This window comes from Saccostrea cucullata, unplaced genomic scaffold (genome assembly GCF_032062105.1).
Source record: "Saccostrea cucullata isolate Sc308-1 unplaced genomic scaffold, CSIRO_AGI_Scuc_v1 ctg104, whole genome shotgun sequence".
Lineage (NCBI taxonomy): Eukaryota > Metazoa > Mollusca > Bivalvia > Ostreida > Ostreidae > Saccostrea > Saccostrea cuccullata.
The window spans coordinates 63909-87586 of record NW_026931089.1 but is presented as its reverse complement, the minus strand read 5'-3'; the positions used below and the strand labels follow the sequence as shown (position 1 = coordinate 87586).

At 32.9% G+C, this 23678-nt stretch overlaps 1 protein-coding gene across 1 annotated transcript; it reads left to right on the top strand.

Annotated features, from left to right (window-relative positions):
* Positions 1–126: 126 nt before the first annotated feature.
* LOC134231354 (copine-3-like) lies at positions 127–22524 on the top strand. The gene is made up of 15 exons (XM_062713302.1): positions 127–259; positions 2648–2835; positions 3381–3560; positions 3707–3781; positions 4089–4163; positions 6135–6218; positions 6731–6820; positions 8023–8124; positions 14034–14117; positions 16099–16158; positions 16418–16551; positions 16862–16965; positions 17429–17571; positions 17912–18148; positions 21726–22524. Exons 2-15 carry the CDS (start codon positions 2671–2673, stop codon positions 21840–21842), a joined length of 1650 nt encoding a protein of 549 aa, XP_062569286.1. The 5' UTR covers positions 127–259; positions 2648–2670; the 3' UTR covers positions 21843–22524.
* The last annotated feature ends 1154 nt before the right edge of the window (positions 22525–23678 follow it).

The window sequence follows — 23678 nt, the reverse complement described above, 5'->3', positions numbered from 1 at the left end:
TTATAATATTTTTGCCACAGACTGTGTGAAAGTCAAAGTTTAAAGTGATTTTTTTCTGCATGACATATATTTTTATCATTTTAAGAACATTCATTTTATCATCAAGTTATTGAGGTAACTTTCTTCTACGATGCGCTGATGAGAGAGCGAGTGAAAAACTATTGCGCAATAACGCTAGGCCACGCCCCCTTGTCATTTGTTTACGTCTCGACAAGACCGCTTATGTATCTACAGAAGAAGGAGGGAACGGTTTAACGAAGTCCACAGGTATTGATTATACGGTATCAATTATTACAGTGTATTGTATGTATTATTATATAAATTTATTAAAGGTTAATTTCCAACTATTGGTTCTAAAGAATTTGATATTTAAGAAATCGATTTACTGTTCGAATTTCCTCTGCTTGATTTGTATCAAAATACATATATTCCTCGATCATTGAATTGTTGACAGATTCATGGCAATAACTTCATTAAGCTTAATTTTACTACATAGCTTTATTAAGCTATTCAATATATATGTACAATGATCATGATGATTGTCGAACTACTAGTACTTTGAGTAGCTGAATCAAAAATTCATTACAAGTTCTACAAGACAATGGTATACACAGGGAATTCTGCTGTATCATGTATTTACCATTCACAAATTGACTGTATAAATGTAGAGCAATGATCAAAGTACTGGATATTTTTTTATTAATCATTTGCTTACAAATTAATACTCTCAATCAAAAGCATATATATTTTGCCTGGGCTGCAGTCAAGTTTAGGATTGGCCACCATAGCTGTGCCTTTTTATGCATGTACATACAAATGACAACAATACATGTACTTTGTTTGTGGAGAACTTGATAAATATTTCCTCCCTTATTCAGAGCAGGGGATTAATCTCTGTTTTATCAAGTACAGGGAAGTATCTACTTGGGGAGGATAGGTGAAGACAACAATTCACCTCCTGTTTCCTGTTCTTTCAATCTTTTTGATAACAATCTACAGTATAGATCCACATCTAAATGTGTATGGTTTCTCTAATTGATAAAATTGAAAAATAAAGCTGAGCCTGTATTTCTATATCATTTATGTACATGAACATAGGTTTCTTGTCTACCTATATCTGTTACTGATTCATAATTTTGTGTTACATATTTTTAAAAGTATCTCCTGTATTCAGATGAACATATACCTTAAGTTAATTAAAACCTATTCCAGCAGGCAGCAGAAAGCTTCTTCCATCATAAGGCCAAAAGAAAAAATACTCTTGTTTCCTGTCCCCTGACCCCAAAAAATAGGGTAGGTAGGTAGGGAAAAAATTTTATTTTGAGAAAAAATTTTATTTTCAAAATTCAATGAATGCAGGACATATAGCATAATAAAAATAAAACAGTATGTTAACAGTTTACAAAGCAAGTTTGTTTTTTTTTTATTTTTATTACTTGTATACATCTTGATGGAAAGATGCGTGGTTCCATCCTCAGGTGGATCCTCCTTCATCAGCTGTTTCGGCGCTGTCCACTACAGCCTCCAGAGGTGCGCCGACTGGGGTGATCAAGTCCCAGCCTGGAACCACTTGGCTCTACATCACTGCTGTACTAATTCAGTGTCTGTCTTACTGTTGTTTTTCACATCACTGCTGTTCTACCTTTACTGTCTATCTCACTAATGTTTATTGTCTTTCCACTTATCTGCTCTTCTTCTCCACAACCACATGGACGCTGATACAGATTCCCTAAATGCTCTCCACATAGACTGTCCCACGAATCCTCTACAACCCACTTCCACTGCAAAAAACCAGACCTTCCATCCGTTCTGCTGACAATCTTTCAGTAGGTCTTGGTACTTAAGATTTTTCCTTTCATATGCATCCTCCATCCTTTCTTCCCATGGCAAAAAAATAATTGTCTGTCTTGTAGCCATTGAAAAGTAAATCCGGCCTCTTGTTTGTGGCTATTATTTCCGGCGGAAATACTAATCTTTCCTTAAGGTCTACCCGCATCTGCCAATCTGTGCTGTCCCCAAGAGACCACTTCCTTCAACTTGAGCTTTATGTCCCTTTTCACCTTCTTTCACAAAGTTGACGAATCTCAGGCTCTCTGCGTTCTTCTTTGGCCTTTTAATACCTTTCTCCAAGGTGTCAGCTATACTGGCTAGAACTCTATCATGTCTCCAAGTGTATCTCTCATCTTTCAAAGCCTCTGAGCATGCTGATAATATGTGCTCCAAGTTTGCTGGTCTACCACAGAGGACACAATTTGGAAATGTTGCCAGGTTAGTTGGGCTGGGAAGAACATCATAAACTGATTTCAGCTTAAACTGAAGTCTGAATGGTTCCATCTTCCAAATATCATTCCATCCCAACTTCACTTAATAAAGATTTATAAAGTAAAGGTAAGCTGTACACTTGTGATGTATTATTAGTTCTATAAATATTGTTGGTCGACTTTAGTATTTCAGGAAAATAGCTCCCCAAAATGAAAATGTAATGAAAACTTTTAGGGTCGGAGGGTAAAATGTAGGGTAGGTCAGGTGACAGGAAACAGGAGTATATTTTATTTTGGCCTAAGCTTAAATGTATCTGTGCTACCAGATTTGTTCCTTTCCTATATACAACTATTGGTCAGGATTGAATATTCAAGGCTCTTCACAGAATCATATTATTTTGCAGATAAAATGAATCCCTATCCACCCCAGCTAGGTGGTACTGATCGAGGGCCTGTTTCTCGGGTGGAACTTCGTATAGAGTGTAAAGCCCTGAAGAAAAAGGATGAGTTCTCCAAGTCAGATCCATGTGCAGCGATATACATGCTGAATAGAAAGAGTCAGAAATGGGAGGAAGTAAGTTTATACAGCGTTGTCCCTAGGACAGAGGGAAGGGGGAGGGGGGGTTCTCACCTATAGTGATGTAATCCCCCCATTAATCTGATATTCCCCCCTCAAAACCAAATGTTAAGAAGTGATATGTGTACTATGTCTTGTTATATCCTTCTCTTTCTTAAGATTAACTTCAATAATTACATGTATTATTGACAGCTTGGTGAACAAGTTTTGTACTTTGGGAAGTTTTTCAGACAAAAATTTATTAAAGTGTAAGTAAAGTTTGATTTTTAGAGCATGTCTTTAAGGGATACATGCGGACCTTTTTGGAGATAAATTACATAATTACATATCAAAAAGAAAAATATAGAATATTTACACACAGATTAATTTACTTTCACAACAAAAAAGAGGGAACAATTAATTTAGTTGGTTAAAGTGTTGTGGTATACACAAATGCATGGATTTCAAAGCCTGATTTGAATCTTTTTTTCATGTGTTGGAATATAACATAAAATGTCATAATGAAATATTGAAGCATCTCATACATATATTTCTTTCAACAGCTTGGGAGAACAGAGTTAATAAAGAACTGCCATGACCCGAAGTTTACGCGGGCTTTCAAGGTGGACTACTTCTTTGAGGAAGTTCAGAAAGTGAAAGTAGAGGTGTATGATCTGGATAATGAAACAGCGACCCTCGAAGATGATGATTTTTTGGGCAAAATTGAATGTAATCTAGGGGAGGTAAGTCATACAAGACTTGTCTTGTTCAATTTATACTATTGGGAACAGAAATTTTTCAGTATTGTTTAAGAGTGTTGATCTTATTTCAGTAAAACTTGAAACATAATCAATTACTAAAATACAAATGTACATATATTGTTTTTCAGATAGTTTCCAGGAATCCGTACTCAGGGCCTCTTTTGAAGAAGGATGGGAAACCTATGGGAGGATCCACAATTTTTGTATGAAACTTAAATTTAATTGTTCTTGCTCAACTTTAAAAATGCAGAAAATGTCCACTGTAGCGAAAGTAGATTTCAATTAAGTGCATCATTTTAAACTCTTTTCCTCCTAATTAATTTAATTCCACAATTGGAGACAATGGTATTTGTATTGGTAACTTGCTATTCTAGATTTCAGCACAAAAAATCACAGGATGTAGTTTGAACTTGACATGTCTATTCCTTTATAAGTAGTAAATCTTTGTAATGAGTAGCTAACCATCTGTGACTGTCATATTAATATTAACACACTGCTGACTTTTTGTAGATTAGATCAGAAGAGGTAAAGGAAGGAGGAGAGATGGTTCACATGAAGTTCAGTGCCACCAAACTGGACAACAAGGTTTTCTTCATCTTCATTTTTATTTTTTTTAAAGAAGACGGTACGGTTTAAGCTTTATTGTGCCCTAAAAATTCAATGTTCTTAAAAAGTTGTGAAATTGGTTTTAACAATAGTTGAGTAGATGAATATGATAAATCATTAAAGAATATGGCATTAAGAAGAGCCTTTCTTGAAAATATGACGTCATTAATTTGGTACATTTTTAAGTTTAATGCAGAAAAGCTTCAAAATGTCTCGTTTTTCTGCTAATTTTCCTTTAGAAAATAGTGTCTGCCACCGTCGCCCGCTTTAATTTTTGGATATATTATGCAAACAGCTATGAAAAATCATATATCTCAAAATCTTTCCGGGCGACGGTGGCAGAGTATGTTTTCTGAAAGAAAATTCCACTGAAAATTGATGTCTTCTGCAACTTTTTAAGAAAATACGGGAAAATGCACAAGTTAATGACGTCACATTTGGCATTTAGGAGGTTATATGAGAAAAATCATTTGTGTATTCTTACTGCAGAGAATTCCTATGATTCAGAAAGAATTAATTTTAATTTCTAATATCACTTTCATATTTTAGAAAAATATAGGGCTTTATTTGTATTGAAACTGTACCTTCTTCTTTTTAGCTTACCTGAGCCGAAGGCTCAAGTGAGCTTTTCTGATCAAAATTTGTCTGTTGTCGTTGTCGTCATCATAAACTTTTCACATTTTCATCTTCTCAAGAACCACTGGGCCAATTTCAACCAAACTTGCTACAAAGTATCCTTGGGTAAAGGGGATTCAAGTTTGTTCAAATGAAGGGCCACGCCCTTTTCCAAGGGGAGATAATTATGAATTATAGAAAAATTATGGCATTTTTAAAAAATCTGCTCAGGAACCACTGGGCCAGAAAAGATGAAACTCATGTATAATCATCCTCAGGTAGTGTAGATTCAAATGTGTTCAAATCATGACCCCCGGGGGTAGGTTGGGGCCAAAATGGCAGATCAAAGTTTTACATAGGAGTATATAGGAAAAATCTTTAAAAATCTTCTTCTCAAGTACCACTCGGCCAGGAAAGATGAAACTCATGTGGAATCATCCTCCGGTAGTACCTACCTACCTACCTAGTCCTTGTTGCACCCGGAGGCGCATAGGGCAAGGACTAGGGATTTCCATTCCTCTCTGCTCTTAGCTATCTTCTCTGCCTCAGGTAGTATAGATTCAAATTTCTTCAAATCATGACCCCCGAGGGTAGGGTGGGGCTAAAATGGCCGATCAAAGTTTTACAAAGGAATATATAGGGAAAATCTTTAAAAATCTTCTTCTCAAGAACCACTGGGCCAGGAAAGATGAAACTCGCGTGAAATCATCCTCAGGTAGTGTAAATTCAAGTTTGTTCAAGTCATGACCCCTGGGGGTAGGGTGGGGCCAAAATAGCTGATCAAAGTTTTACATAGGAATATATAGGAAAAATCTTTAAAAATCTTCTTTTCAAGTTCCATAGGAACAGGAAAGATGAAACTCAGGTGGAATCATCCTCAGGTAGTGTACATTCAAATTCTTCAAATCATGACCCCTAGGTTAGGGTGGGGCCAATATGGCCGACCAAAGTTTTACATAGGAATATATAGGGAAACCTTTTAAAATCTTCTTTTCAAGTACTTCAAAGTCATGATTAGTAATATTTATATGGAATCATCCTCAGGTAGTGTAGATTCTAGTTCATTCAAATCATGATCCCCTGAGGGGTTAAAATTCAAGCCCCATCCCCTCCCAACCTCAGTAAACTTTCAGTTCTGATCTGGTATGTGTTTTTTCCTAGCCGATGTGGTCAGGTGAGCACTGTGGCCCCTGGGCCTCTTGTTTATTTGGTTATAGATATTATTGAGTGCATTACAGTACCACTCAATCTCAACAAAGAACTCATTACCACAATATACTATGCATAGCAGCTATATTTATAAGTATAAAGAATTAATTCATAAAATTTTTACAGGACTTTTTGGGGAAGTCTGATCCTTATCTAGAAATCTCAAAGAAAGCATTGGATGGATCTTGGCAGGTTGTTCACAGAACAGAGGTATGGCTCCTTTATTGCCATGTACATGTACATAGTAGGGGAGGGGTGATCCCCCCCATTTTATCACATAAAAATATTTATGTGATAATACATAGTCAAAATAAGTCGGTCTCAAACTTGTATCTGATTTATGCATTATGCATACACGTATTGTATTAAACATAAAACCTAGAATAACTTAAACTTGTCAAGTGATATGAGTCTTCTATGAGTCTTAGAGGGAAACATTGCCACCAAAAAAACGTGCTGAACTTTATTTTGGAAATATTTTATACACTTTTAACTCATTAGCAAAGTCAGATCATGTCCTGTTCATAACTCACCAAGTGAGACCAAGAATCATCAAATCTTGTCAGTTATAGGCATGATATATCATGACTTCAAGTAATTTTTAACCATGAGCAAATCTTGTGCTCCAGTGATACAATTTATTTTCAACTTTGATCAATTTCATGTTGTTGAAAAATAATTTTTTTACAGTTAAAGGGTAATTTAATGCTTTGTGTCTCTAGGTGATAAAGAATACATTAAATCCTGTATGGCGCCCCTTCACTCTCTCTTCTCATGCTCTGTGTGGTGGAAACAAGTCCGAAGATATCAAGGTAACTGGACATAGAGACATAAAGTAGTTCCTTGTGCCATTTTATAGAAGACATTTATGCATCAAAAGTTTACAGTTGAAGTTCTAGAGCCCTCTTCTTCAGCATTTAAATTTTAAACATGTAGGTATGTGAGAAAAAAAAATGTTAGTATTTTTAGGCTTATTAAATTAGTGTTGGCAACGAGTACCCAGTTAACTGGTTAACCGTCGAACGATGCGAGTATCGGTTAGTAAAACTGCTATTCGGTTACTCGAATAAAAATATATTTTTCATATTTCATAATATAAAATACGTATGAAATAATTTGTATGTCATCTGTAAATGTAAATTGACACATTTCCCTAATTTAATTACCGTTAGGCTTGCTCTAATGGTTCACAAATAGGATCAATTTGTTTTGTTTTGTTTAATTGATGGTTTTAATTGCCATGGGGTACGCGTTTTGAAAACCTGAGTTATAATTACCTCAGTTTAATAGACCTGTGTTAGAGGAACATATACATTAACAATATGCCGCCGCAATTATCAAGAGCGTGGAAATATTGTTAAATAACTCGAAATCTGCCAAATTCAAATTATGTAAATCGGATTTGTCGTATACTGGTGGAACTACAAATATGCTAAATTATTTTAGATTGAATCATAATTCGACAACCAGTGACTTGCAGGAGACTAAACAATTTTTTTTGAGTTTGTATTTGTAAATAAAGTTTGTATATATTACATGTGTTGTTTATTTCTACCAATAATTAAAAGGATGAGATTAATAATAAATACGGAAACTATAACATAAAATCATCCAAGTAAACTGGTACTCGATCGGAAGATTAAGCGAGTGACTGGTTAATAAAAATCGTCCGATTTGCCAACACTATTATTAATATATTTAGTTCTAGAAAGGCATATTGACATATCAGATGATTTATATAAAGTTAATTGGCAGGTCCTTATTGCGGCTTGTGCAAAAAATTCCTTCACTGGACTTTAAAATCTGGGCATTGACAGATTTTTGTATTGAATTTTTGAACATGTGAGTATTAAATGACAAGTCAACAAAAAGATATGACAAACTGACATAGTTTTCTGACAGGTCGACACAAATATCTGACAAGTAGTGACAGAAATATGTCACCATATTGTTATACACCTCATATTTTCTACTGCTTAAACTTTACATTTTTCTGTCTTCTTTCTTCTTGCAGTTTGATTGCTATGATTATGACAGTGATGGGTCACATGATTTTATTGGAACTTTCACAACAACATTGGCAGACATGGAGTCTAAGACACAAGGGGGAAAGGAGGTTTGTCTCATTTTATTGTTATAACAGGAGTTAATTCCCTTTTGTCACAGTCAAAGAGGAGGATATAGTATATTTACCAATAATCTTCATTTTTCAAGAGCATAGGAGATCTTTCCCTTTTGTAGCAATTAACTTAGAAAAGATGTAGTATATTTTGTCTTTATTTGTAGATCATAAGTTTGTTGCTCTGAGTTTTATCCATTTGTAGAAATTAAATGTAGAAATAAATCTATCTGTACATATATATTACATACAACACAGCTTTGGGTCTCTTAAATTCCAATGACTTCTATGTACTTTATGATAAATACCTTTTTATTACAGTTACAGGATGTTTACATAAAAAAATTAAACTCATGATATTAAAAAATCATGTGAATATTTTAAGAGTGAAAAAGTGTCAACTCATTATGACAAAGACAAATTTTACACTGAAAAGGTGGTGATATTGAAGAGTTGAAAGTTTTATGATAAAATTTTTTTAAAATTATTTATATGATTAATTAATTAATAAATTCGTTTAGAATAATGAAAACTTTGAAATCTGATAGTAGTTAACAGTGCTGTTTAATACCAATGTGAAATTTGACAAAAAGAAAGTTTGATTATTTTTTAGTCAGCTGTCATTTTCGTCATTGTTTTCATATTATCAAAGTTCAACTTGAACTTGAACAATACATGTACCTAATAGTAGATCATCCTCGTTTCAAATTACTTAATAGAAACTTCATCCATAAGATCAAATTTCACCTTTTAAAACTAAGTAAACTTTATTTACAATATAATACATTTATTTGCAACAGTTAATTACTCCATAACAATAGCACCTGTACCTCATATAGCAATGTGTAACCCAAACTTGATACCATCTTATACATGTATATTTCATAAATATCAATTGCTAAACAGATTCATAGTTATTTTTTATGTCATAGCACTTTTTTGCAATACAGCTTATTTTTAAAAATTATAACTAATTAAATGTCATAAAATTGTCTATAACGGTCTAGATGTCTATCCACCACAGATTGGTTTCATTGCAATCATATTCTCCGCACATGTAAGGGGCAATTGTAGCACCCCTAGAATGGCCTCACACACTCCCTTCATGGGTTCTATACACGCTGAGAATGGGAGTAGGAATACATATAACCAGGCAATAAAGAAGGCAATAGGCCATGCCAAAAACCACAGAATCAGGAACCACAGAATGGCCCAGATCAGCCCGGGGCAGAGGTCACCCGCTCCTTTCCCCTGACCTTGACCCTCGCCCTGACCTTCACCCTGGCCCATGGAGAATGCTTGTCAGTCTGTTATGTGGTAATCTGAAAAAAAATATAGTACATTTTAATATGTGCTTCATATGTGAAATTTATTTACCTCAGAGGAGTGGGAAAACAAACTTGTGTTTTAGTTGTGTATTTCTGAGTTGGAGTATTAACTTGTGTTACCACAACTCACCTTTTCACCCTGAACATACAACAGCTGTTTTATTGCTATAGTAAGAGTATACCTAACTATTGATTTAAATTTATGCGTCAAATACACTGCACTTTTTGAGCATTATGTCATCCACGTTTTTATATTTACTTTGAGGGTGGGGAGCCAAAATGGCATGCTTAAATACATGTACTTAAAAAAAATTTACATGCACTTTAATGCAGGTAATTAGCAAAAAATATTTACCATGTATCCAAAACAGATTGCATTATATCTCCATCACATAATCCCACTGATTAAACAATTTTAGCAAACAACATTCTTACTAAAATAGTCAAGTATTGAAAGCATTGTCAACATTGAGAGTACTGAATGATTTATTGAATGCATAGCCTAATGGTTTTTAAGGGCTGTTTTATATATTTTCAAAGACTTTATTCAGCAGTATAATTTTGGCAAACAATGCTTTTGACAAAAACTGCTATGGTTGAGCAAAAGGCATATATACATGTAGGTATGTATGATAATTTTTTTCTTGGGGGATGGGGGGGGGGCTATCGAATCAGAATGTAGATACTGTGAACAAGACATGAATTCTTTTAAGCTGGTTGTCATGAATGGTTTTGATGAATATAAGAAACCTAGGAGCATGAAATTTTGCCAGCTGGCATATCTAGGTGTTAATCATAAAGTCCCAATAATTTTATTGTCCAAGTGTTGACCAGGCTACTTTAAATGGCCATGTTGTGTAGGAGTTTCAAAGATAAGCAACTGACTCTATCTATCATGGCTCCCACTCATTTTACAAGCCATATATAAGATAAAGTAGGGAACAACAGCAAAATTTTTATGCATGTTCAAACATTTTGATTTGAAAGAAAAATGAGGTGGGGAATAGAATTGATTGAGTCTTTTTACAAATGCAAAACAACCAAAAAATTAATGAATTTTTAATAAGTTCTAAAAGGACAATTTTTTTCAATAAGCAGGAGTAAAAATTCTTAAAATTACATTTATTTGTAGAAATTATCTAGAATTTTTATTTGTATTGGAATTCCACTACATACCATTTGGGGGGGGGGGGGGGGGGTGGGTTACAGAATTTAGAATTATACTCAGGACTTACAGCCTCTGAGGAACTGAGGGATCTTTTTAGTGCCAGCATCTACTGTCACATGGGACCTCAGTTTTACAGTTTCATTAGAAGGACTAATCTGAGATTTCACTGACTCTACCTCCTGCTTTTATAGTGTGACATGCCACTTTATAAAAACAGAAGGTAGAGTCAGTGAAATCTTGGGATTATAGAAGGATAGGCCTCCATGTCACGAAGTGGGATTCAAACACAGAACATAATAACAACTTTTAATTTACTCCATGACTCTAAAGCAAATGTTCTAATCACTGCACTAAAGCAAATGTTCTAATCACTGCACCATGCAGGTGACAATAATAATAGCTAAGGAGAAAACAAAAGCAAACTTTGTGACCTTTTAAGTTTGTTGTAGTAACTCTTGTCAGTAAGCTGTCCTTGAAATAAATAAAGTGACAGGTCTATCAGGGGTTCATTGATTGTCCTGCCAATTACACACTATAATACATTCACACTATCAGAAAATATAATCACAGATTACTTCTGATAATGTTTGCCAATTGAGTTTATACTGCATAAAAAAGGTCATTGTCTTTCAGTATCAAGTAATTTAGACCCTACTTACATGGTTGCAATGTACAAAAAGGGGCAAGTGAATCATTTATAATTTGAAACAGTTTGCTGTTAAATACAGTATTAACATGTATTGGTGAAGGTAAAACCGGGAAATTAATTGACAGCATCCTGTGGGTTACATACTTATGTTGTCCTAAAGCTTGTAGGATATGTGTTCAAAGCTGTTGCTTTGTATTGATTGAAAATAAATTATCCTATGTTTTTTGTGAGGTAGATGTAGCAAATGCTACAAAGCTATTGTTCGGACAAATATATCGGAGGTTTTAATGTCAATATGCAATATGTATTAATTAATGTCTTTGCAGTGCAGTGCATCGATCATTCAAGTGTTAGTTCAAAACCTCTTATGCTATAAAATACAGAAAGATGAAGTAAATTGCATTTAGTGAAATTTGTTTTTACAGATACTACGGTATATTTAATGTTAGAATTGTATTTTTATACCCCCCGCTTGAAAAGTGGGAGGGTATATAGTAATCAGCAGCCTTATATATGATTTTTTTTCTTCATAATAATTGTGCACCTCCTATTTTACTTTTTGATCTGACCTATATTTAGGAATTTCACAAAACAAAATTATATTCTATAATTATGAATTGCTCAATAAATATTGCAGCAGCTTTATATATGAATTTTTTCATAATAAGTTAACAACTCACCAAAACTATAATTATGAATTAATAAAGTACACCTGTATAATTTTTGGTATGCCCAATTTACATTTAAAAAATCAAATAAAATCAATAAGATTCAATATAATGTAAGAAATTCTTATAAGATATAAAAAAGATACAGAGTGTGTTTATCTATTATAATTATATGCTAAAAATTTGAAAATGTTATAATTAAAATGTTTTTATTTTTTTTACATTTCAAACAATTACTAATTTTTAATCAATTGACATTGTCTTACCTTAAAAATTAAATAAAACTATTTTAAAATCCAACTTTATGATAGTAAGTGTATAATCCCGTTACACACACTGAGTTATTGATGTTTACGCATCACTATGACGATATCAATATCTCACCACCGACTCCACCCAAACTTGCACTTAACACACAAACCCCGTAAATACACACACTACGGCCACTGACCAGAGCAAACAGAAATAGTCAGAGTGACCCCCTTTTATGTTTCACCTTAAAATGAAATTTGTGTCAACATTGATGTGCAAACATCTCTCTGGTAGAAATCAAATCAATGAGAATTTTTTAACTGACGTGATTCTGTTGCTTCAGTGATCAAAGAATTTTATGATAATATGCACTGTTCTGAATCATTTACCTTTAATATGTTAGAATTTCTTTTGTCGAGTGGAAATGTCTAGAAAATTTTTTTACATGTCTGATGCACTTTACTTTTGAAATGAGTGAAAAGAACATGAGGGGAGTGGGTGGATGAATGAAGAATTTCACTTGATCATAACTACACTGTATTTAAACCGGTTATTTTTGAAAATTTTTGCTCATTTTATTTTTACACCTAATACCCTTTAAAAATCATAAAAAGTTGTTTTCTATATAGGTAGCAAAATTCAGATATCAATTAACTTTGACTATTTATACAGAATTATTTGAAATATACTAACTCAGAATTTGTGTACTTCAGGTGAGAATCTTTCAGATTTTTGCATGTGACGCTAATTAATTTGCCACAACCCTTTTCCCACCCTTTTCAATAGCTCCTTAGCCTACCCTACTAATAAACAGATATTTCATATGTAATACATGCATATAAAAATCAACCTATTGCTGTCATGTGTAATAAATTAAAATCAACTTGTACCTTTATATAAATAGTACATGTATGTTATAAATATTTAAAGAGGTTTATGCTTGTATATAAGCAGTAAATTTTACAATCTAGCATTCTTTTAACAAACTTGTATACTAAGATGTTGAAAAATTAAATCTCTTACAGTCTTACCTTAAAATGTCAGTTTAACACTGAAATAAAGTTGAGATGGTTTAAGGAGATTGTAAATATGTGTAGCCGATGTTCCATGAAAAGTTTTATGCTGATTTTATTTCCACTTTTGTACACTTATTTACACAGAGCCTAGTCAGCAAGGCTAAATTAGGTCAATAAACCTCCACAGATTTTTGTTTGCTAACCCCCTACTTATAGGGCAATGATATTCATTTCTCAATGAAGTTTATAAGCTTTGTTTATGTACTTTACGTAAACAAATTATGATTGAAACTTTAATCTTTCTTACCTGTAGTTTTAAAAATGCTCTTGGTTTCAGGTCAAAAATGTACCTAGACCTTAACATAAAATTTGAAAGTTAAAAACTAAATATTTTGCATACAAGTGGTGTTGCTTTGACAGTTTGTACAAGTTTAGGAAAGAGTGTTTTGTACTATATAAAGAAATTTGTCTGGCTTTTGAGAATGTGTACTCTTGTAACCAGGGGAAATGAATAAGTAGAAATATATATTGGATAAAGGTATATGTGAAAGTTCAAATATTGATTTTTTTAGCATTCATATTAAAGTTCACAGCAAGACAATATAAGATCAATTATATTAATCTCTCTCTGAGTTGTACGGTTGTCAAACAGAAAATTGAATTTACCTTTCAATTAGTAGATTTTGAAAGCCTTTAATACAATTGATTCTCCATTGCATATCTTTCTCACTGTATCAGATTTTTAAAGTCAATCACTGCAAACTATTCAATGAAATTCATTACCTCATATTTAATTACACATTTTTTGTTTAATTGTTTTTCCAGGCTAGTTACCCTTGTATTAATCCAAAGAAACAGTCTAAAAAGAAGTACCAGAACTCGGGAGTTATCCACCTTACTGAATTAAAGGTAATAGGGTCATTGCATGCAGAAGAAAAACTAAAACCAGCAAGTTCAATTAAGAATCATGCAAGTTGAATTATCACAGGGTTGTACCTAAGATCCAAGGAAATATTTCCCTGCCTCTAATGACGTTATCCCACTTATTCTGGGATTCCCTCCCAACCCCCTTTTAGGGAATGAACCCAAGGCATGTATCCTTCTACTTTGAAATGTCCACTGTCATTTTGATTCTAAGGAACAACCCTGCACTCCATATCTTTTAATTTGTGGTTAACTCAAATGCCTAACATTCATGCCTATGTTGTGTTGTGACATGACCCGGCGAGTTTTCTTTTGAAGTCAAGCATACTGTAACTACGATACAGAACACTTTTTGTGGGTGTTTCTTATGCAAATCAACAGAAACTGTACTGTATCTGCAAAATATCAACGATACAGTACGGTTTATTTTTAGCGATGACGGAAAGCTGTATTCAAATTCAGACACAACAATCGTTCAATTTGCATGATAGCACTGTTAGTAATTACTCAAAATTTGAGGTGATTTAGATAGAATAAAATTTTACAACGTAAAGTTATGAGTGTCGAATTAAAAAAAAAATTAGAAAGGAGGGAGTGGGGAAGTTCAAAAATGATTACTTTGATATCCCCCCCCCCCCAAAAAAAAACGCAAATGAAAAATCGTATTTCAGGGGGTTAGGTTTAAAATCGTATTTTAGGGGGTTAGTTTTATAATCAACCAAGACACTATGTGCGTGAAATCGTTACTTGTTGATAAATTTAAAAGCGTATGTATATAAGTTTGGCAAAAATAATTTACAAAAGCAAAAAAAAAAAAAAAACTTAGAAGTTCGCTGGGATGGGGGGGGGGTGCTTAAATCAATTATTGTTCACCTGTGAGTGCTGGATCCAAGACAAAAGTTGTTACTGATGACGTAAGAGACAATCAGATACCTATATTACGTCACAATCAATACAATCAATAAGGTTTCTCTACATTTTATTAAAGACATGAAAGAAAAATACCCCCCCCCCCCTTGGTTTCTCTACATTCTGTTAAAGACATGAAAGAAAGATACCCCCCCCTTCCTTTCATCTGTTTATTTCAATTTTGTATATGACGAACGGTGGAGGATATTGTCAGACATTTTCTCTCAGAATACGATATCCCCGAAGCATTTTTGTTTCAAAAATATGATTCTTAATTTCTTATATATAAAAATGTTTTGCATTAATTCGTAGATTAAATTTAAAAAAAAAATTCAGCAAGAGCTGAATAGAGAGAAAAAACCCAACCCAATCAAATCTAAATTAATTTTTTGAAAAACAAATTATATAATGCATCCCCCAAATAATTATTTTTAAAATATTAGAATAATAGTAAATAATTACCTGCTCGTCCACCTCACTCGGCATTTCAGTTGCGAATGCATAAAATGGGATAATACTAAATCAGCTTTCTGCCAAAATCATCTGATTGGTTGAGAGATATGTACCCAAATACGCATGTAAATTGGTAAGGTCATTAGAAAGGTCATGTCACAAGTCATTTAGAATACTCGTTTCCTACTGTATCAGAGATACAGGGCGGGGCCCGGCTCGAGCTATCGCTCTCGCCTCAAGCCCCGCCCTGTATCTCTGATACAGTAGGAAACTCGTACTCTAAATAATACTTAAGTTATACATTGCCCCATAGCCAGGATAGGAATAATTGAATCGGGTGAGCATCGTGACCCTTCAGGCATGGGCCTCCTGTTTGCTTTAAGTTGGGGCATCTTTATTGTACCACAGGAGTTCATGTACCTATCAATTTTACCAAAGTTTTCAGAAATTAAAAAAAATATGCAATACCTATAATAATAACACTGTATTATTATTATAGGTATCACATATTTTGTAATTTACTGAAAACTTTGGTAAAATTGATTTGATATGTACGCGAACTCCTGTGATTGCACAAACATGTCTTTATTTCAATTTTTTTCAGATTTTCAAGAGAACATCATTCCTGGAATTTGTTTATGGGGGGATGCAGATAAACTTTACAGTGAGCCTTAGTCAGGATATAACTGTCATATTCACAATATCTTTTTCATAATGCTAAAATGTATGTCATATTTTACCTTTTTTTAAATTGATAAGTACATGTATTTTTTTCTGTTACATAAGTTTGAGATGACATGAAATATCTAATAAAATAGGGTTAAATTTTGGGGTTGCATTTTTAAATTTAAGTTTTTGTCTATTTTAACACACCATTCGATGATATATTTACCTTATTTTACTGGTTGTTATGAATTTTTCAGGTAGGAATTGATTTCACTGGATCCAATGGAAACCCTAGTAGTCCTAATTCTCTACATTACATTAATCCCTACCAACCTAATGAGTACATGCTAGCTATACAGGCCGTAGGCAATGTCTGTCAGGATTATGATACGTAAGACCTATCTACATCTCTGTGAATTATTTTGTCATATGTTCTAGTTACTTGTTAAGTACATTTATCAGACAACAAACTAAGGGAAAAAAATATCAACTTTTTAGTCCCTCAGTTAAATTTTGCTTTAATATAGAAGGTGTTTTCCATAAGAAATCTTGTGATGTAAAATTTGATAGAAATGGGTTTTTACCAGACAATTTTATCAAGGAATAATAATAATTTATCTCAGTAAGAGTTATCTCTCTTATCAGAAGGTCCGTGGACCTTAAGATGATTTTCATGATATGAGGCCTATCTTTTTTTTTAGGGATAAATTATTTCCTGCTTTGGGATTTGGTGCTAAACTGCCTGATGGAACCATTTCTATGGAGTTTGCCATCAATTTTAACCCCAGTAACCCATATTGTGCAGGTAAGTCAACTAGAGGGAGAGTGTAGAATTATTGTTGTGATTATGATAATTTATGTCTCACAAGTCCAAGGTTTTGTTAACAAAATGACGAATGTCCAAGGTTTTGTGTAGGCAAGAAATTGCAAAGTCTGGGCATTGTAAAGTTGCATGGGAAAGGAGAACCAAGTAACTGTATAAAATTAACTTTGCCTGTATCCCAGTTATCAATAATGTGCATTTACATACAAGAAGATAATATTAATTTTACAGTAAACATTTTTTTGTTAGATATTGTTTCATATTAAAATTGACTAACTTCAAATTTTACAGTAATTGATTGGACATTTATAACAAGATTTGATGCAAACAGTCAAAAGCATCTCTTGTCTATCTAAAAAATGAAGGGATTTGTTATAGGAAATCTGGTTAATAACTTGAACATTAACAAATACATGTATAAAATGGACAGTATAATTTTGTATAGGTATTGGTGGTGTCCTTGAAGCCTACAAAGCTTGCATACAGAGGGTGACCCTTTATGGCCCCACTAATGTGGCCCCCATCATTTACCATGTGGCCAGGTTTGCTGAGCAGGCACAGAAGGAGGAAGGCACAAAAGGGGCACATGTTGGTTTTTATACTTAATACAGTAAACATGCTTATAGTGAAGTACCAGAAACAGATAATTTTACTTCGTTATAAACATAATTTCATCACTTGTGTATCTATTTAATTAGTACACAATATGTTTTTAAGCCACATGCATGGAATGAAAATTAAAATAATGTTAAAAAATTTCTGTTCCGATGAAAAATTGTCCAGATACTGAAGCATCCGGATATCTGGCGTCCGGATATCTGAAGGTCCACTGTATTACTGTAATAATGTTTATAGAAAAGAGTGTGATTCCCTCATTATAAGTGATTTTCTGAATGACTTCTGACCTGGCAATATTTCCTCCTTTCAGGCCTATTTTATCCTGCTCCTGTTAACAGATGGTATAATCTCTGATATGGACAAGACTAGGGATGCCATTGTCTATGCCTCAGGCCTGCCTATGTCCCTCATCATTGTGGGGGTGGGGGATGCGGACTTCTCTGATATGAACTTTTTAGATGGGGATGATGGGGTTCTGAAGGGGGCAAATGGCAGACCAGCGTTAAGGGATATTGTACAGTTTGTGCCTTTTAGAGAATTCAGTATGGTACGTAAAACACAACTATTTTTGGATCCCTCAAAATCGAGAAATATATATGTATTATGTTAATTTCATTTTGCTTGATGATATTTGATTTTTTTAAAAGAAGAATTGTGTGAGAGTTCTGCTTACAGTAATAGTAGGGTTGCTTCTTGCTAATGACAAGTACATGCACAATAATCTTGTATATTAGATGTGCAAAAAAAGTTCTTGTGGATTTAATGAAATTTACTGTAGGACCAAGTTAATGCATCCTTTGTGAACATACAAAAAATACATGTATATATATATATATATATATATATATATATATATATATATATATATATATATATATATATATATATATATATATATATATTAGGGATGTCAAATCGGACAATTTTTAATACTCGGTTACTCGGACGTTTTTCCGATCGAGTACCCGGGTACTCGGTAAAGTCTAAATTAATATAAACAAGTTACTTGATAACAATGTTTTACAGTTAAACTGTAAAACATTGTTAACTCTTGTAGAAATAAAACCATATGGTCTGATTGGAGGTTTACCTATAAATGTGTTGTAACAATAATGACCATTTTGTACCCGACGAAAAATGTTTGAGTTCAATTTATTCACCAGATAAATACGAGAAATAAAATCATAAATGGTTCACAGTGGTTTTGTTTTTTAAAAATACCTAATTGTAAAGTAACTCTTTGGTGCGTTTAACGTCTAAGTGACAAGTCGTCAGAGCTACAATCATGTACAGTATCAACTTTATCAAGTTCTCCTGGAACAGATCGGATTTACGATCTTCGTACACTTTTCGATCCTAGATATCATAAAATTACGAGACGGTATGTTGTAGTTTGGTGCAACCGTGGACATAAGACTGTTAAAATATTTGCATTCAACAATTTGTATTAATTGGCACGTAACCAAACGCATCCATATCAACAATCGCACGTGCAATATTGTCTCTCTTTCTTCAAGAATATACGGCTTCTGGAGGACAAACTTATTTAAGGTGGCTCATTACATCCACAGTTTATTTTAGATTTCAATACAGCACCACATATAATGTAGATGTCAAATATCCAGATGGGGGTATTGATATCATAAATATTTTTTATAGATTTTTTTAGTTCTTGTTTTATTTTAGTGAAATGTCTTATTTCAGGTTTATTATTCACAGAATTTCAGAACTTTCAGTGTCAAATGATGGGCATCTTCTTAAGACAAGTACACAAAGTGAAAATACCTCATAATTCCTAATAATAATTTAATTAGAAAAAATAATTTTCTCCTAGAAAACAATTAATGTCATTATCTTTTTAATCTATGCATAAAACATTTTAAAAATGTGTTCTGAAGAGACAAAGAATGTATTTCAATGAATTACATGTGTCAAATTGAATGAAGAAAGTTTAAACGAAATGAAAAATCTAATTTAAAAAATATTTGGTATAAAAAGTCCACTTTCAAGAGTTATCTTTCCTAATTAGTCAAGACTCAAAACACTATGGAACGTTTGACATTACATCTAAAATTCAGAATAAAGCTTTAAATTGCCAGAGAATACATTTAAATCAATAAAACAAATATATAAATTAACACCAACACAGTAAATAGCGCAATTAAATAAAATTTTAATTTCAACAAGGTTGTAGATTTTAACTCGAATTTCTTCCATACATACATGTCAGTGATTGATAGAGTTCACTGCATGCATGGCTATGAAATTGACATTACTTGTTTGGCGAAGATTTGACTGTTGCTTTCTTTTGTTTCTGCCTAAAAGCAATTCTTCTTGGTTTATGCATATTGAATCCGTTACTTTGTTTTCACTGTTTACAACACCGCATGTTTCATCTATTTTTACAGCGTTTTAAAGGTCAGGGTCATATTATATAGGTACCTATACAACTCGTCCCCTGAGCAAACCGGTCGACACAATGGAGGTTTATTTTTTTGTGTAGTACGTCATCAAAAAGTGGTGTAATGAGCCTCCTTAATTTATTGAAACATAATGGACCTTAAACGATGTTCAATGAAAACAAATAATTAGAGCAAACTAAACGTAAGGGTAGAAGACAGCCGAAGGTGAGAAAAGCCAGGTAGGTAGCAGGTGCTTGGTCTCGATAATTACTGTATAAACACTGCCACAGGCGATAACCGTCATTTAGAGGAGTAGGAAACCCTAATTACTGTATGTACAAGTGCATTGAAAATTTTACGTTTTAAAAGTGATGTTTTAATGCATTAATAAATAAGCTTAGAAATATTAAAAAATATACATCCGAGTAACCGAGTACCGATTTTAGTATTCGATACTCGGACGTTCGATGATAAAAACCGGGTACTCGTTGACATCCCTAATATATATATATTTGAAATTTGAAGTTGTTTGAATAAGAATAATTTAAACAAAATAGATTTTAACATTCCCATAAAAAGTATTTTTCATTGATTTCAGAAGAATACTGAGGTTAGTAGAGTTTAAATTTTCCCTGCAGAGACGCTGATCTGTCCTGCACAGTGATTGTAGCTTTGTCAGTTTGAGCTTGGTCATATTAAATGCAAATTGAATAAATTCTACATTTTCATTAAATGCATTAGTAGTACAGTTTTCATTTTGTGATTAAAAAATTACCATAAAGCAATACTTGCTTTTTCAAAGATTGTACCTTGGCAATATTAGAGCTAGCATTGTGATTATTCCCTTATACACTGTAGATAGTTAATAGGAATTTTGTTACTTAATTCAGTCAAGTCAGAACTCTCCATCAGAGTGTGACAGGGGAAATAACTCTTAACAAATTCCCCATGTTCAGCTGAAAATGCATAGATTGTCATATAATATAAAAGAGATAAACATATTTGTAAAAACAAAAAGTTACCCTTTGTAAAAGAAATAATAGACTATATTTAACCAAGAAGTCATATTTTAATAGCTGCTTTGATGCACAAATAATATTTTTAATCTGGATTTATTTGGATTTGGGAATTTAATTGACATTTATACTGTTTCAATAACATACAAACACTAATAAGATTTCATATACTGTATGTGTACTTTAAAAAGCAGGCTTCATATTTTAGCGGCTTTGGCACAGACAACAGTGAGCTAATTCATGAATTCTGCTAAGAAATCATTTACATATACAATGCACCAAACGAACGTGTAGCGCTAATTTATGATCATGCCAACAACTCCATACCCAATAACTACGCTAAATTTTGAATGTGCCAAATTATGTACACATACAGTACATTTTTCAAGTTTTATGGTTTTGAAATTAATTAGACATTTTCCAAATTTACCACACTGCAATAAGGATCCTGTCCCCATCATATGTTTCTTTCATTTTTAAAGAGTTTCGACAAGGGATTAAAATAGCTAAAGTTATTTAACATTAAGTTAAAAGTTACCAATTAAACAGCATTTTTCCTTTATACCTTAAAATTTCAATTTTGCTAAATAAAAAGGAGAAATTTTTTTACAACATTCTTTAATTATATTAAATCTTCTATGCAAAGTTTCAGTATCTTAGCTCCTATTTTATAAAGCAGGAATTGATCAAAACATTTGTATTTCAGTCTTCTAGCGCTGAGTTGGCACGTCATGTACTGGCCGAGGTTCCACAACAAGTGGTGCAGTACTACGAAATGAGGAAAATCCCTCCCAAACCGAGACCAGCTCAAACACAGACTTGAAAATACAAGCCAGCTCAAACACAGACTTTAAAATAACAACTACTGCAGGATCTGAATGGGACGAAATCAGTGCTTCTACATAACAAGTCAATAACTTGTGTACAATTTTTTACGGTGCTAACAGGTGTGGCTCGAACTTTATATATTTAATTGCATTTACTGTAAATTTTCTCTTAAAGATTTTAATAATATATTGTAATTTCGTAACATTTAAGCATTTTTTTCAAAGTGTCCTGTTAATGCATTTGTAAACAGGGATGATTTTTTATCTACATTTTTCAGGAAGCGTAATAAATAAGGTTTGTTGGATGCTTTGAAAATTGAAAACTTATTTTTTTTTTGTGATAACTTTTTAATTAACAAATTTCAATGTTCCACAGAAAAAAGAACTAGTCTAATTATGCAATTGTGTAGTTTATATACATGTACATGTTATGTTAATTATTGTTGTCTAGCTATTTTCTTGTGGGTAAATTTAATACCTGAGTGTATTAGGCTTAGAGAGAGAGAGAGAGAAAGGTATAGGTATAAATTTTTAGATTTGAGATTTCTTGTACTTGGATGCTCTTTTTTCTGTCTTTTATATTCAATATTTTTTAAGATGTCACTCTGTATTTACATATATATATAACTGCTGTTGCAATTTATATTTATAGAATTAAATTTAATGGAAGATGATGTAGTTTTTTTTTTAATAATGAACAAAATTTTAACAAATATATTACTGTTATGTACATGAAACAGTGCAAAATGATCAAACACATAACATAGATACAGAAGTAAACAAAGCAATCCCTGTAATGGCATCCAAAATCAACAAAGAATCATAGTGGAAATGAGCATCCTCATGTTTTGATTAGACAAAACTACAAGTACCTTAATTTATATCAAATTGTCTGTGTTAAAATAGTGCAATACACTGTACATGTATATACACATGTAATTTGCTTTAAGGAAATGTATCTACATGTGTGAACTATACTTAGTACATGTGCTTAAGCATTGTATGCAGATGCCATTGAAATACATGTAAAGATAAAAGTACACATTATAATATGCCAGTCATAAACATGTTGATGTTTTGAACAATATGGAATCTATTCTACCCCAGGATGCTTATACATAGGTTTCAGCTTTTCTGACTCGTTGGTTCTTGAGAAAAAAGATTTTTCCTATATATTTCAATGTAAAACTTGGATTCCCTATTGTGGCCCCACCCTACCCCCAGGGGTCATGATGTTAACAAATTAGAATCAACACTACCCCAGGATGCTTCCACATGTTTCATCTTTTCTGGGTCATTGGTTCTTGAGAGGAAGATTTTTTTATGACCCAACCCTATTTTTGTCTTTTCTTGATTATCTCCCCTTGCAAGAAGACTTGGACCTTCATTTTTAAGAATTTAAACTCCCCTTCACCCAAGGATGCTTTGTACCAAGTTTGTTTAAAATTGGCATTGTGGTTCTTAGAAGAAGTTGAAAATGTGAAAAAGTTAACAGACAGACAACGGACAATGGCTGATCAGAAAAGCTCATTTAAGCTTTCAGCTTAGATGAGCTAAAAACATAACCTAGGTGAATGTAGATATTAATATTTTTAAATAGTGGAGTTTTTCTGAATTATATAGCATGCTGCTGCTTATAAACTGTCTTCTTAGTGTTAAAAGATGTTCATATTCAACAACAGATGAACCCAAATTCTCCAGTTCTAGTAATTAAAAGATACATTATATAACTATTACAACAAATTATAGCAACACTTTTAAAAAGCTTGAAACACCCTCCATTTGACTGATGGTCAATTATACATGTCTGTAATGAACATGTAATATTCAGT